We start from the raw sequence: 14,566 nt of genomic DNA on the forward strand, positions 1-14,566 counted from the left end.
TAAAAAAGCAAGAATTAAAGCTTTATTAGCAAGGTTGTAATTTACAGACTGGATGGCGTTTATTAGAGCTTTATAAAGAAGCCAAATTGTAGTGAGGACGTGATACCTTGGAAGAAAAACTGAACTCCAGAGTCATTTTAGGGAAAGTCAATCCAGACATGGCGCTGACTCTGGAACACATCAACTCCACCCGCATTTTTTTATGTTCATGGACAACCTCTTATTCCACGAAATATTTTCATAACAAAGGTCCTGAAAAACTGCTAAAAGGAACCCGTCATGTCGGATAATGTTATTACCCAGCAGATATAGGGTTAATTCACAGGTTAAGGGCTCCTTCTCACTTGCGAGAAATATGTCTGAGTCTTGCAGGTTAAAACCCTGCTCTGGCGCCGGCACTCCAGAGCGGAGCATGCGGCCGCACAGCAATACATGGAGCTGCACGCTCCGCTCTGGAGTGCCGGCGCCAGAGCAGGGTTTTAACCTGCGAGACTCGCACGTATTTCTCGCATGTGTGATCCCGGCCTAATAGCATTATGCTGGCTCCCAGGTGGAGTACTGAAATTGTGCTTTATTTCTCCGGGGAGCCGCCGGCTTCGAGTCATGCAGGCGTGCCTGCGATGCTACATTCACTGCTCACAATAGGTAGGCACTTCCCCGGCACTTTGACAGCTGGCTCTGTAGCGCATCAGTACAGAGTCGACTGTCAGTCAGTGCCGGGGAAGTGCTTAAAGTCACTATTCTCAGTGCTGTAAGAGATGACTATAATTAGTATGGGCACGCCCGCATGACTGAAAGCCGACGGCTCCTTGGAAGAATAAAAGCTAATTTTCTCCTTGGTGCCGCACTTTCAGCACAGCGACCGGACACCTTAGCCCAATATCTGCAGGTTTACAGTATTGTCTGACAGGTTCTCTTTAATAGCTATAGTAAAGTCATTTGAATAAAAATCTATTTTGCTTCCATGTGTTCACCACGGTGCTGCCTCCTTCTGGCAGCTGACCATTTAGTCCTCTCTTACCTCTCCTGCAGGAGTTTTCACCACTATCCGCCCATGCTGCCAAAAGTCTCTGCTCCTTACCTGACAAGCAGATCAGAAAGCTGCTGTTACTGGCTGCCCCCAGGACACAGAGGTGCACTGTGCAGAGGTAAGTGACTGAGCATGTGTGTCCAACCTACACCTGATGCTGCAGGACTATGAGTAAATATAAGAACTCATCCCTCGAGGTTTATTAGCATGTACATGGCACAGAGTTAACATTTATGATCTATACAAAGAATATAATATTTAAAGGGGATGTTCCATAATTCTATCTGCCCTAGGGTAGGGAATGGTATATATTGATGATGTATATTACTACTCTGACTCAACCTCTGCTCTGTAGAAATGCAAAGAGGAGACTCCTAATTCTTTTCAGTGGCTTCAAAATCCTTTTAGGACAACCCCTGAGCAGAAATCCTATTTAGGCATCATGACGTCACAAAGTTTCTAATTTTAGTGCTCAAGGTTTCTGCCCTGAGCCCCTCTATGATCCGAGGCTTGTGTAAAGATCGCCGTGATTGAGCAGCTTCCTCCTGAGATAAAAGCCGATTCTTAGGACAATTTATTCTAACAAGATTGTCGACTTAGGTAACAAATTTCCACTAGAACCTGATGTGTAAAATGCTTCTCATACTAAGACTTCCAAAAAGATGAGATCTCCATACAGCAGCTTCGTTCATCTAGCCAACCCTGATGATAATCCCAAGGGCTGCACTCAGAGCCCATGAAGAGGCGGCCACCAGGATGACCATCGTACACACAGGACCTACGTATAAAGACAAAAGAACGAGGGTGGACATCTAGATATTGAACGCAGAGGGCGGTGTATTCAGATCCTAATCTCAGGAAGCAAGTTACAGCTAGTTATTATATCAATCTTCTCCGACACCCCTTTCAAGTCATCAAGAGCGAGTCTGATATTGTGGGATGCATTAATGATTCCATTCTGGGAGTTGCTCAGTTGAGCAGTCAGCGTCCGGATCTCATTAGTGGTCGTATGGTAGACCTGACGGATGGTGGTGTTGACATCGTGGTAAAGACGAGCATTGCTTTCCAACAGTTTTTGCTGCAGTAACGTGCTGTAGCGTCCTGCCTGCTGTATATTGACCGTAGGCTTTTCTTCAAAACTAACTGGAGAACTTTCTCCTTCATTCCTGATGACCACTAAAGGAGGAAGGCCCTTCTCTAAACACACGGAAGGAGTCTTATTTCTCTTAACGCCTCCATCACCCTCTTCATCAGTCTCAGAGGCTTCTCCTTGGATTTTTACACCACAGGTGCCAGAGACTGACCTGGTTGGGATAGAAGTCACATACATCTCCTCTTCGTCATCAGTTTCAGAAGCTTCCCCCTTAATGATTGTTTGGAAATCTCGAGAAGACATTATTGACCGGCTGAGAACAAAAAAGACAAGGAGAATTCACTCAGATACTCGAATCATCATTTTGGTAACAGTCATCTCCCCCATATAACCGGAAGCTTGGCTCAGAGGAGCTCATGGGAGAACCGCTGCTAGACTCCTCAAATGGCGGCTTATCGTCCAAAGAACAAAAGGATCGGTCATTGGGAACCCAACATGCTTGATCCTTCTCTCTCAGACATCCTCCCGTACCGGCGCCATTCCCGCTGTGTCGGCTCTCGTGCAGTTGTGACTCCGGCGCCCAATCAGTGCTGGTGTCATTGGCTCATCTTACAGACAAATCGAACATGAAGAGGAAGTCTGGGCTTCGGAAGTTATCTGAAGACGGGGAAAGACGCCAGTGATGATTGGGCACCGGCATCACAACATCGCACGAGAGCGAGTGCCGACACCGCAGGAATGGTGCCGGCCTGGGTAGTAAAAGCTTTCATTAATTTATGTGGGCCAAACATTTTGATCAATAAGGGGGTGTCCTAGTAGTTGACAACCCCTTTAAGGTTAATTTGGTTCTAATGAACGTCATCCAGATGGTTCTAATCCAGACTCATTTGTGCATCCACATCTTGGCTGCAAGTCCAGTCCAGCTACGAATCCGATAACCATATAGTTTCCTATGAGGCGGATGAAATTGGGTCACTGTGACGCCCACACCCATCAGTTTTGCATGGACAGGACATGCACAATTATAGTCTATGGGCTGTCCACAAGCCTGGGTTTTTCTTTGAGAGGGGGGGGGGGGGGGAGAACAGATACAAAAAATGTATGAAAACTGGACCTGGCAAACGATGAAAAACCCGACATGTGAGCGAGGCTCGAGATAGCGAACTACTGAGTGCCGGTGATGGCAACAACCATCTAGCCACGGTCGGTGGAGCATGCAGGTCTCTCCAATGGAAAGCAAGATGCTGCCAGACACATTTATTAGAAATAGGGGGCGCCACTGAGCTGAGGACCTGCATCATGGAAAGAGAAGGGGCAGCAGCACAGTGTACATGGGGGACAGAGAGCACGAGCAGCGCCTCCATCACTGCGGGACATCCTCACCTCACAGCTTCTGACCACTGGTAACAGCAAAGGATCCACCACCAAGCAGCACTGGCCAGGAAAACAAGCTGAGGCTCAGTCAGTCACGTTACCGGAAGTGGGGCAACCGTCGCTCCTCAGAGCTGCCCACACGCTACATATGCCCATTCACTATCAGCTTCACTATCGCAGACGTGCTGCTTAGACGGACGCTATCACTCGTCTGCCAACTAGTGACCGCAATGCAAATTCATAAACTTTATAAACAATTTTAATTGGAAACATTGCGATCTCCGCCGGAAGTGGGGCATCAGGTGACTAGTGTACAGGAAGTGGAGCATCATGTGACTCTTGTACAGGAAGTGGGGTATCAAAGGACAAGTGCGCCGTGAGTAGGACGTCTTATGACACCGGAAGTGGGGCAGCAGGTGACGATGACGTTATTTTTACAGAGCCGGAAGTGTAGCTAGAGTAACCCGGAAGAGGGGAATTAGTGTGAATAAGCTCTCTTGTTGTAATCATCTGTGCGGGTGCAGCCTGCTCCGGGGTCCCGGATGTATAATAGTTACTAGTTAGTTTTTTTTTCTTTTTTTAAAGAAGGAAAGAGTGACGACTCTGCCATCTGTCACCCTAATGATAATGTGGTCACCCAGCCCGGGGCACAGAGGGATGAGATAAGACGCTGGGTTGTCGGAGGAAGCATCTAATGAGGCAGTGACCGGATCCCAGGCTGGCGATGGCGGACGAGACGTTATTTGCGCTGTTACATATGGAGATGATCTGTCATGCACATAAGAGCGCGGGGCAGGACGAGGAGGTAAGGCCACAAGACATTGATGGTGTATTCTTCGTCATCATCACCTCATCGACGTGACTGCGGCTCCAGCGAGCGCCGTGCCCCCTTTATTACTTGCCATGCACAGCGCCCCACACATTGATATGGCAGTGCCAGGTATTGCATTCTAGTCTTTCTTAGTTGTATGGAAGCTGCAGTACCAGTAGCATCCACTAGAAAGTGTACGGCGCTGTGTCCAAAAAATAATAAAGGGGGCGTTGAGATCCCCGGAGAGCCGCAGTCACTTGTCATCTGTGGACGGTATAGAGAAGGATCAGCCGAGCTGAATGACATATAGGTTTGTTGGAAAAGATTCAGTATAACCTGTATTTTATCCATTGAAATTTATGGGGTTTGTATACATAGGAGTCCAATGGGTGGTCCGACTGGTGATTGACAGCTGCGTAGGCATGTATAATTTATACAGGGAAGATTGTCAGTCAATAGTAGGACCGCCCACTGAACTCCTATAGCTATCAGTCACTAGTAGGACCGCCCACTGGACCCCCTACAGCTGTCAGTCACTAGTAGGGCCGCCCACTGGACTCCTACAGCTATCAGTCCCTAGTAGGACCGCCCACTGAACTCCTATAGCTATCAGTCACTGGTAGGGCCGCCCACTTGACTCCTACAGCTGTCAGTCACTAGTAGGACCGCCCACTGGACTCATAAGGACACCTGGGATTGCCATGAACAAAATTTAAGTTTTATTGATACTTTTCCCACAAAAAAAGCAGTGATTGGTTACTGTGGTCACTTGGATAATGGGCAACAATTCATCACTTCCGGTATTAGTGGGGACCACCTGAGCAGTGCGGCGTGCGAGGGGTATATTTTATAACATCACCTACTCTTTGGCCACTTATGTAAAATCATAGAGACCACCGTTAAGCTGAATGTAGACACGAGCTCACTCTTGTTCACTACTGGACAATCCCCTAATTCATGTCCCCAAAGTGCAGCATATATAAAAAAACTCAAATCTTTACTTACCTTGTGGACCAACGTCGCTCGCACAGTAATGTGAAGGCTGCAGCCGCTCAGGAGACACAGGGCTGAGAGCGGAGGAGCGCTGACGATCTGGGAGGTTAATAGTTGTTTGTTTTTTTATTTTACGTAGAGCCCAGGGGCCATTAATAAGAAAACCCCCTTAAATAATAATTTCAATACACAGTAACATCACCCTGTGGCTAATTCTGTATCACATCCAGTGTACTCCACTAATTCCAAATGTGGAAAATAAATAATAGGTGAAAAAAGGATGTGATAACATTTTATTAGACCCCGAGGTTCTCCCAGCGAAACGCAACTGTAATAAAAATTATTTTTAATGAATCACATTAATATTCGAAGGATTAGAGGTTTTCCACTACTTACATATTGATGACGTATCCTTTAGATAAGAATGAAAATCAGGACAGTCGGTGTCCAACACCCGGTGCGTCCTCCCCCATCAATTAGCTATTTGCAGTTCTGGCAATAAACAGTATATGGACCCAGGACATCTCCATACACCGCATATTGGAGTGACTGGGACCTGGGGCCGGACACTACAGTTTTGTATACTGTGTACATCCGCCCATCCCAAACAGCTGATCAGTGCGGGCGCTGGGGCGCCTCATAGGTAGTGGACAACCCCTCCAAAGACCGACCTGTCTAATCCTTCCTGTGAACTATACGTAGTGGATTCTGTCAGGATTCTCTAGAATGGATTCATCATGACAAATGTGATATGTATGGTCAGATCAAGGAAGAACCATAATAACGTCCCTGGCCACAGGCAGGATGATAATAATGATATTATCCTATCATAAATATTTACACAATGAAACATTCTGTTATAGGATCAAGGAAAACACATCCGGATCTTAGAAGGGATGGGTTTCCGTGTGGGTCAAGGACTGATTGAACGGTGAGTATTTTCCACTTTCCACATTTTTCCCATTTTTTTGCTGTACGAACCCTTGAACACAATATTCTGTAACCCGGTCACCAGGACGTCCTGCTTATATTGGGAGTGCTGGTAACGCCATTGGCACAAAACTGTGAAAGCTGAAAAACGTGTCTTTCCACTGCTGCTTGATTGATATATTAGAGCAACCAGCTTATTTCAGTTTATCCTGAATTTGACCTGTCCTTTCACACTAAACAACTAGAAAGGGATCGTCCTACCCTCATCCCCCCACAGCAAAAATGCTTTTGGAGCACATACCGAGTAATATACCGTGTCCAGCAACTGTCCCGATTCTCAAGCTCTGGAGCTTCTACACTTTTTGAGTGGCCTACACTTAATCAGCATTCTGTCAGCACTATAGGGACTGGACGTTCTTTTCCCAGCATGCATTGTGCATGTCCTCCCCTCCCATAAGCCTGTTATTCTGTATGTAGTTTGACAGACAGGAGAGAAGGAGCTTCGCCCCGACAATCTGTTATCCCTCCCGGTGTGTCTGCTCCAGGAGATGGATCCTACATGACCACAGGCAGGGAACAAGTCACATGGAATGGAGACACCTAGTGGTCAGCACTTTTAACTGATTTATTTATTTTTGGAGGGGGTAAGACATAAAACAATATGCTTTAACCCCTTAATGATATAGACGTTTTTGTTTTTTTTCCTCCCTTCTTATAAGTCATAACATTATTTATTTTCTCGCCTACACAGCCATATAAGAGCTTGTTTGTTTGTTTGTTTGTTTTTCTTGCAAGACCAGTTGTATTTTGGAATGGCAGCATCTATTTTTCCATATAATGTACTGAAAAACAGGAAAAATAAATCCCACATGTGTTTAAAGGGTGAAAAAAAGTTATTCTTTTTTTTTTTTTTTCATTTCACTGTGCTGTAAAAAATGACCTGGCACCACAATTCTTCACGTCAAGACGATTACACCGATACCAAACTTAGTAGTGTAGTATTTTTATTTTTATAGTAGCTTAAAAGAAATGCGTTACCACTTTCCAAGATCCGTAGCTTTTCTTTCTATGGGGCTGTATGAGAACTTGTACTTGGCATGGCAAGTTTTTATTGGTATCGTGGCACAGGCACAGCGATTCCGGTGTTTTGATTTTGTTTTCTTTGCCTTATGAATGAAATAATTTTATATTTTGATAAGTCGGACCTTTATGGATGCGGCTATAACAAACATATTTCTTGGGTGGTTGTGGTTTGTTTTTTTTTTTCAAACTTCAAGTTTTTTTATCTATATTTATTTATTCATTTATTCATTATATATATATATATATATATATATATATCTCTACTATATAATTGTCTAAGGGTCACTTCCGTCTGTCCTTCTGTCTGTCTGTCGCGGTTATTCGTTCGCTGATTGGTCTCGCCAGCTGCCTGTCATGGCCGCCGCGAACAAATCAGCGACGCGCACAGTCCGGAAGAAAATGGCCGCTCCTTACTGCCCGGCGCCCGCATACACCCCTCCGCTTACCACTCACACAGGGTTAATGCCGGCGGTAACGGCATTCGGGTACCGCTGCTATTAACCCTGTGTGACCAAGTTTTTTACTATTGACGCAGCCTATGCAGCGCCAATAGTAAAAACATCTAATGTTAAAAATAATAAAAAAATAAAAAATGATTATTATTCACCTACGCCGCCTTTCCCGCTCCTCGCGATGCAACTGCCACGTTCCGTTGGCACGGATGCAATATACTACGTGGCTGGGCATTATACCATGTGGCTGGGCAATATACTACGTGGCTGGGCAATATACTACGTGGCTGGGCAATATACTACGTGGCTGGGCATTATACTACGTGGCTGGGCATACTACTACTACGTGGACATACATATTCTAGAATACCCGATGCGTTAGAATCGGGCAACCATCTAGTGTGTGTATATGTGTGTATATATATATATATATATATATATATATATATATATGTATATATATATATATATATATATATATATATACATACATACATACATACATACATACATACATACATACATACATACACACATATATATATATATATATATATATATATACATATATACATATTGTAGCGTTTCACCCGCTACGGGTCTTGGGGATACTCGCTTGGCAGCAGGATAAACACTTCAGGCACGATATCTCACACATATCAGTCCATATGGTTTATTCAAACTCCGCATAAACCAGACGGGGTACAGTCCATTTCATTACAGCCATGAAACATTGGACAGTTCACGTAGCAGATAGGCTTCTCTGCTGTATATTATAATCCCGTTGTCCGGGGTTACCTCTCAGAAGTTCCACTCCTTATACTGACTTCAGGTCAGTCCCAGGTCCTCAATACAGACCGTCCAGGTCTACGGTCTCCAGGTGCTTCCAGGACGACTCCACTCCCAGGAGTCTCCAACACCAACCGTCCGTGCTATGTCCAGCACGCAGGCTCTCCAGCCTGGAATGGTCTCTGTGTGCTTCCAGGACGTCCCCACTTGGAACCGTCCAACACACAGGCCATTCTGCAGTGTCCTGCCAGGACACACCAAAGTGTGTCCACCCTGACAGACACTCACTCAATCTCTCTCTTACCATGTGCTACACACACCTCCTTACATAGGTGTAACCACACCCAGGTACCTGTCACATGGCTAGTCAGGTAAGTGTGACATCACCACAGGTCCTTTCACACAAAACCATCTTACGTGTTCAGACACGCCTCTTTGGCTGGGTTTGTAGGTGACTGAACCCACCCATCTCTCCAATACATACCATCCATCATTCACATGACCAGTCGCTATGCTACAATATACACACACATATTGTGGCTGGGCTTCACAAGAGTATCGCAGTGGCGATCATTGCGGTGGAATTTAGACCCCACCGATATCACACCAGTTAGATTCCACTGTCGGAGATTGACAGCGGCATTTTAGTGGTTACATAGCAGTGATCAGAGCCAGCTCCGATTATGGCTGTTAGAGGCGGGTGATGGCTGTATAACACAGCTGACACTCTAGCTGCTTGGAGCAGACTCCGCTCCGGAGCCTGCTTCATTCTCTTGCACCCTCCTTAATATATTCTGGGAATTGAAGAGGTTAAATAAAGAAATTTGCCTATTTATCACATTACCTATGAAATGAGATCAGGTTGTCTGGAAGTCTATTGACCAGTATCTATAACTTTGCCCTTTTGCCTCTAGGCTGACGAAGGATAGCCCGTCTTTCAAGGATGACCTGGATACCGTAAAATTCATCTGTAAAGAGTTTTGGAACATCATATTCAAGAAACAGATTGATAATCTGAGAACAAACCATCAGGTATTTCTATAGTTTTTGATGTAATGAAGTGTTACTCTCACATATGTGCAGACTGACAATGCTGCACGGATTGGAGGGTCCCCGGCAATCAGCACATTATCACCTGTCCCCCTATTGTCCTTCAGGAAAAATGTATCTGTGATACTTACCTTTCCACATCTCTTTGTGCAGGGTACATATGTCTTACAAGACAACAGGTTTCTGCTGCTGACCCAGATCTCCTGCAGTAAGCAATATTTAGAGGAAGCGCCAAAGGTACGACGTATTAATATGCATCCATCCATTACATATGCGGCACATTATGGCTGATGGTATCACCCGCTGTCTTTCAGTTTCTGGCTTACACTTGTGGACTCATCAAAGGTGCGCTCTCAAATTTAGGAATCAGTTGTACCGTCTCTGCTGAGGTCCCAGTGATGCCCACATGTGAGTTATTACTTGTATACATTGTTTTGATCAAAAATGTATCTATTACACCATCTCCATCATTGGATGGCTGCGGGCGTATAAGGCTCTGGAGCTGAGCTCACTCCATTCATACGTGCAGCCGGCACCTGTTTCCAGAAGCAGCGAACGGAGTGAGCTCTGATTACTGCTGATTTACCATTTACATGCATCTGTCAGCCCCTGACAGTAGCATTGGAACATTGCGATCATGGGGTCTATTGGGGTGTCTAATGCCTTCCCGGAATGTGACCATGGGGTGACGAGGGGGTGCTAAGCAGGGGAGCTGCTGAAGGCATCAGTCACCGCCATCTTGGTACTCCTATGAAGCATAGGCACAGGCTGGGCCTCATAAGAGATCGATATTTGTATTATATACTGCAATACCAAAGTATGTGCAGTATATAATGCGGATCCCAGGTTCAAGTACCCTAGGGGGAGTTAAAATTAAAAAAAATGGATTAAACAAAATTAAAAATATATAAAAGATTTGAATCGTTCCTCCTTTCACCATCCAAAAATAAATAATACAAAAAAAGCATCCTGTTTCACCACATCCACAACTGTCTTATCTATGAACATAGAAAATTATTTAAACTGTAAGTTAAATGTCGTAAAAAAGAAAAACGCAAAGTTGATATTCTCTGCTGATCAGTTACTGATCTATCCTGCCAGAGGTCTGGAACTTAGTTCCCTTTTACTTCCCTCCTGCACAGACATAGATGATGAATGCCAATTGTAGGGATAAAAAAAAGACCCGAACCACATGGCCACATCTGGATTGGAAAAGCCCGCTCGCCATTTACTGATAAGCTATCCTAAGTAGATCTTTGCTCTATTAGCTGTAGCGCTGCCTGTGCAGAGCAGCATCTGCTGCCGGGCTAAAGGTACCTTCACACGAAGCGACGCTGCAGCGATAGCGACAACGATGCCGATCGCTGCAGCGTCGCTGTTTGATCGCTGGAGAGCTGTCACACAGACCGCTCTCCAGCGACCAACGATGCCGAGGTCCCCGGGTAACCAGGGTAAACATCGGGTTACTAAGCGCAGGGCCGCGCTTAGTAACCCGATGTTTACCCTGGTTACCAGCGTAAAAGTAAAAAAAACAAACAGTACATACTCACCTGCGCGTCCCCCAGCGTCTGCTTCCTGACACTGACTGAGCTCCGGCCCTAACAGCACAGCGGTGACGTCACCGCTGTGCTTTCACTTTCACTTTAGGGCCGGCGCTCAGTAAGTGTCAGGAAGGGGACGCGCAGGTGAGCATGTACTGTTTGTTTTTTTTACTTTTACGCTGGTAACCAGGGTAAACATCGGGTTACTAAGCGCGGCCCTGTCTTGGTAACCCGATGTTTACCCTGGTTACCAGTGTAAAACATCGCTGGTATCGTTGCTTTTGCTTTCAAACACAACGATGCACGGCGATCGGACGACCAAATAAAGTTCTGGACTTTATTCAGCGACCAGCGACATCACAGCAGGATCCTGATCGCTGCTGCGTGTCAAACTAAACGATATCGCTAGCCAGGACGCTGCAACGTCACGGATCGCTAGCGATATCGTTACAAAGTCGTTTCGTGTGAAGGTACCTTTAGCCTCCTTGGCGCTTGGCATAGCTGCATCCCTGCACCATGTGGACAGATTGCTATAGCCACTCGTTCCATATGGCGTCACACTGCAGATGTGGAGCAGATAGGTAGATATCCTCATGCAGTCTCCTGCTAGCTGAAAAAACCCGCTGCAGTGCTGTGCGACAAAAAATTGAGGCCCCTTCAATGGTTTATCCAGTGCTTTTTTTTTTTTTTTTAACTTTGTTCCTAAAAACTAACAGGCAAGTAGTTGTTAGAAGATAGTCCTACCCGGCTCAGAGCTTGGTGATTCAGCTGCTCCACGTCAGGGCAGCTTTTCTTCTCCCAGGCTGCTGTCCACAGGACATGACTGTCGACGCCATACTGATTGACAACCGGCTCCCTGCAGTAAAGCAGCGGGGAGCCGGCTGTCAATCAGCATGATGTTGACAGTCACACCGTGTAAGGCCGGTTTCACACGTCAGTGGCTCCGGTACGTGTGGTGACAGTTTTCTCTCGTACCGGGAGACACTGACTCACGTAGACACATTAAAATCAATGTGTCTCTGCACATGTCAGCGTGTTTTCACGGACCGTGTGTCCGTTTGAAAAACACGGAGACATGTCAGTGTTCGTGGGAGCGCACGGATCACACGGACCCATTAAAGTCAATGGGTCCGTGTAAAACACGTACCGCACACGGATGCTGTCCGTGTGCCGTGCAGGAGACAGCGCTACAGTAAGCGCTGTCCCCCCAGCTTGTGGTGCTGAAGCCGCCATTCATTTCTTCTCTCCAGCAGCGTTCGCTGGAGAGAAGGAATGAAAAATCATTGTTTTGTTTTTTTTGTGTTTAAAATAAAGATCCTTGTCACCACCCCCCTCCCACACCCTGTGCGCCCGCCCGCTGGAAATAAAATACTCACCCGGCTCCCTCGATGCTTCCTCTCAGCGCCGCAGCTTTTCCTGTATGAGCGGTCACGTGGTGCCGCTCATTACAGTGATGAATATGCGGATTCACCTCCCATAGGGGTGGAGCCGCATATTCATCACTGTAATGAGCGGTACCACGTGACCGCTCATACAGGAAGAAGCTGCGGCGCTGAGAGGAAGCATCGAGGGAGCCGGGTGAGTATTTTATTTCCAGCGGGTGGGCGCACAGGGGGTGGGAGGGGGGTGGTGACAAGGATCTTTATTTTAAACACAAAAAAACAATGATTTTTCATTCCTTCTTTCCAGCGAACGCTGCTGGAGAGAAGAAATGAATGGCGGCTTCAGCACCAGATGCAGGGGACAGCGCTTATCTCTAGCGCTGTCTCCTGCATGGTCCGAGTGGTACCCAGTCGGCACACGGCTGCCGCACGTGTGCCACACTGATGTGCCACATGAGCACACGGACACGGATAACTCTGGTACTGATTTTTCCGGTACCGGAATTATCTGGACGTGTGAGACTGGCCTAAGCAGAGCGGAAGAAAAGCCTCTGCACTGTCAATGCGACATCATCAGAAGTCACTGAATCGCCAGCAGGGATCGGTAAGTGACCACTCTGCCAGCATTGATCGGCGCAGGTCATAACAGGCTAAAAAAAAGGTTCCTGATAAGCCCTTTAATCTATGACATCTCCCACCACTGGTGTGTGGGCTCACACTGTATCTGTGCGTGTATCCTGACCCCAGGAAGGTTCACACCAAGTGTGGGATTATTTCATGTATATTTTCCTACCCCAAATACAGATCTCTTTGACTCTATCAGCTTTATATGACACCCGGAGCTGTAACATAGATGAGGAAATGCAGCAATAATTCTGCCGGACCGTCCCTGGAGCGTCATTTCCATTGTGCGTCTTTCTTGTTCCCCGCTGTAACTCGCCCTTTTGTTCCTTTTAGGTAAATTCCAAGTTGTCGTCTCCAAGAACTAGAGAAATAACATCCAGAATTCTCGTACAACTACAATCAGGAGCCGTGTTTAATGCGGAGCACAGAGTATCCTAGAGGCAGCAATATTAGCTATGCAACGCGTTCCGCAGGTTCCACGTGTGCTGTTACGTCTCGTAGCCTTTCCTTCTCACTTCTCACCGGCGATCTTGCACTTTTTTGCTCATTTTGTCCCATCGATCCACAGTAAATGTTCCCGTCTCATGCGGTATTTATAGATGTATGTACATTGACAAGTCCACACTTTGCCTCTTCTTCACTGCCATGTTACATAATGGGAGCGGCTGGTATATTAACCCTTGATTATCTGCAGCCTCGTTCCCTAATGGTACGCGCTCTCACGTGACTGCAACGTTTACTGGTGACCTCAGACGTTCATTGCTTCGCAAACTTGTAGGGAAACTAATACTCCCAGCATGCCTTGGTAAGTGTGGGCGGTAATGACATGCTGGGAGTTGTAGTTCCTCGCCATCTGGGGAGTCACACTTTTAGAGGCCATTGGAATCGATGGTGGAAGTTTACTCCGTGCCCCTGCGTAGCCCACCACATACTACTGTACGTTACACTGTGATTATGTTTGTTAGTTTCACGAGCCTGCACTGTTTTGTAAAGTGACTTTCCGAATTCTTGGTTTGCTAATAAAGTTTAATTTAATACAAATGCGTTAATTACTGATGAGATCTTCAGTAGGAAATTCGTCAAGAAGTCGTCTTCAGAGAAGGTTGGATCAGAAAGCTAATGGAAACTGATCTTAGGAGCTGCTCCGCCCCCTACAGACATATTCATGTATACCATATTTGAGAATAATATATGCAGATGTAGCAGAGCAGATTCTGCCATGGGACTGACTTTTCACAGGAATCATTAAAGATTAGCTGTTGATGGTCTAACCTTAGGATGGGTTATCAGTATGAGATTGGTGGGGGTCTGACACCCGCCACCCTCTCCGATCAGCCATTTACAGGTTCTACAGTTGTCAGATGTAAGCATTGCCCAGCTCCATTCACTGTGTAGTGGCCATTCTCGGGTACTG

At 46.2% G+C, this 14,566-nt stretch overlaps 2 protein-coding genes across 4 annotated transcripts; one reads left to right on the top strand and one right to left on the bottom strand.

Annotated features, from left to right (window-relative positions):
• On the bottom strand, positions 1-3,712 carry BLOC1S3 (biogenesis of lysosomal organelles complex 1 subunit 3). Its single transcript, XM_077285464.1, has 2 exons — positions 3,507-3,712; positions 1-2,436 (listed from the first exon to the last, which is right to left on the bottom strand). Exon 2 carries the CDS (start codon positions 2,424-2,426, stop codon positions 1,872-1,874), a length of 555 nt encoding a protein of 184 aa, XP_077141579.1. The 5' UTR covers positions 2,427-2,436; positions 3,507-3,712; the 3' UTR covers positions 1-1,871.
• Positions 3,713-3,778: 66 nt separating this feature from the next.
• On the top strand, positions 3,779-14,193 carry TRAPPC6A (trafficking protein particle complex subunit 6A). 3 transcript variants are annotated; one of them, XM_077285467.1, is made up of 7 exons: positions 3,779-3,873; positions 4,083-4,302; positions 6,165-6,232; positions 9,470-9,587; positions 9,759-9,842; positions 9,920-10,013; positions 13,486-14,193. In XM_077285467.1, the coding sequence occupies exons 2-7, from the start codon at positions 4,222-4,224 to the stop codon at positions 13,515-13,517; spliced, it is 477 nt and encodes a 158-aa protein (XP_077141582.1). In that variant the 5' UTR covers positions 3,779-3,873; positions 4,083-4,221; the 3' UTR covers positions 13,518-14,193. The 3 variants fall into 3 exon arrangements, with proteins under 3 accessions (XP_077141582.1, XP_077141581.1, XP_077141580.1); XM_077285466.1 differs by lacking the exon at positions 3,779-3,873 and adding an exon at positions 3,881-3,980; XM_077285465.1 differs by lacking the exon at positions 3,779-3,873 and having other exon boundaries at positions 3,934-4,302.
• The last annotated feature ends 373 nt before the right edge of the window (positions 14,194-14,566 follow it).

This window comes from Ranitomeya variabilis, chromosome 2 (genome assembly GCF_051348905.1).
Source record: "Ranitomeya variabilis isolate aRanVar5 chromosome 2, aRanVar5.hap1, whole genome shotgun sequence".
NCBI classification, from domain to species: Eukaryota; Metazoa; Chordata; class Amphibia; order Anura; family Dendrobatidae; genus Ranitomeya; species Ranitomeya variabilis.

Excerpts from the sequence above, each read along its gene's own strand:
- BLOC1S3 (XM_077285464.1), bottom strand. The coding sequence starts at position 2,426 with ATGTCTTCTCGAGATTTCCAAACAATCATTAAGGGGGAAGCTTCTGAA.
- TRAPPC6A (XM_077285467.1), top strand. The coding sequence starts at position 4,222 with ATGGCGGACGAGACGTTATTTGCGCTGTTACATATGGAGATGATCTGT. Across the intron at positions 4,303-6,164 it reads GCGCGGGGCAGGACGAGGAG|GATCAAGGAAAACACATCCG; the intron begins GTAAGGCCACAA and ends ATTCTGTTATAG. Across the intron at positions 6,233-9,469 it reads GGTCAAGGACTGATTGAACG|GCTGACGAAGGATAGCCCGT; the intron begins GTGAGTATTTTC and ends TTTTGCCTCTAG.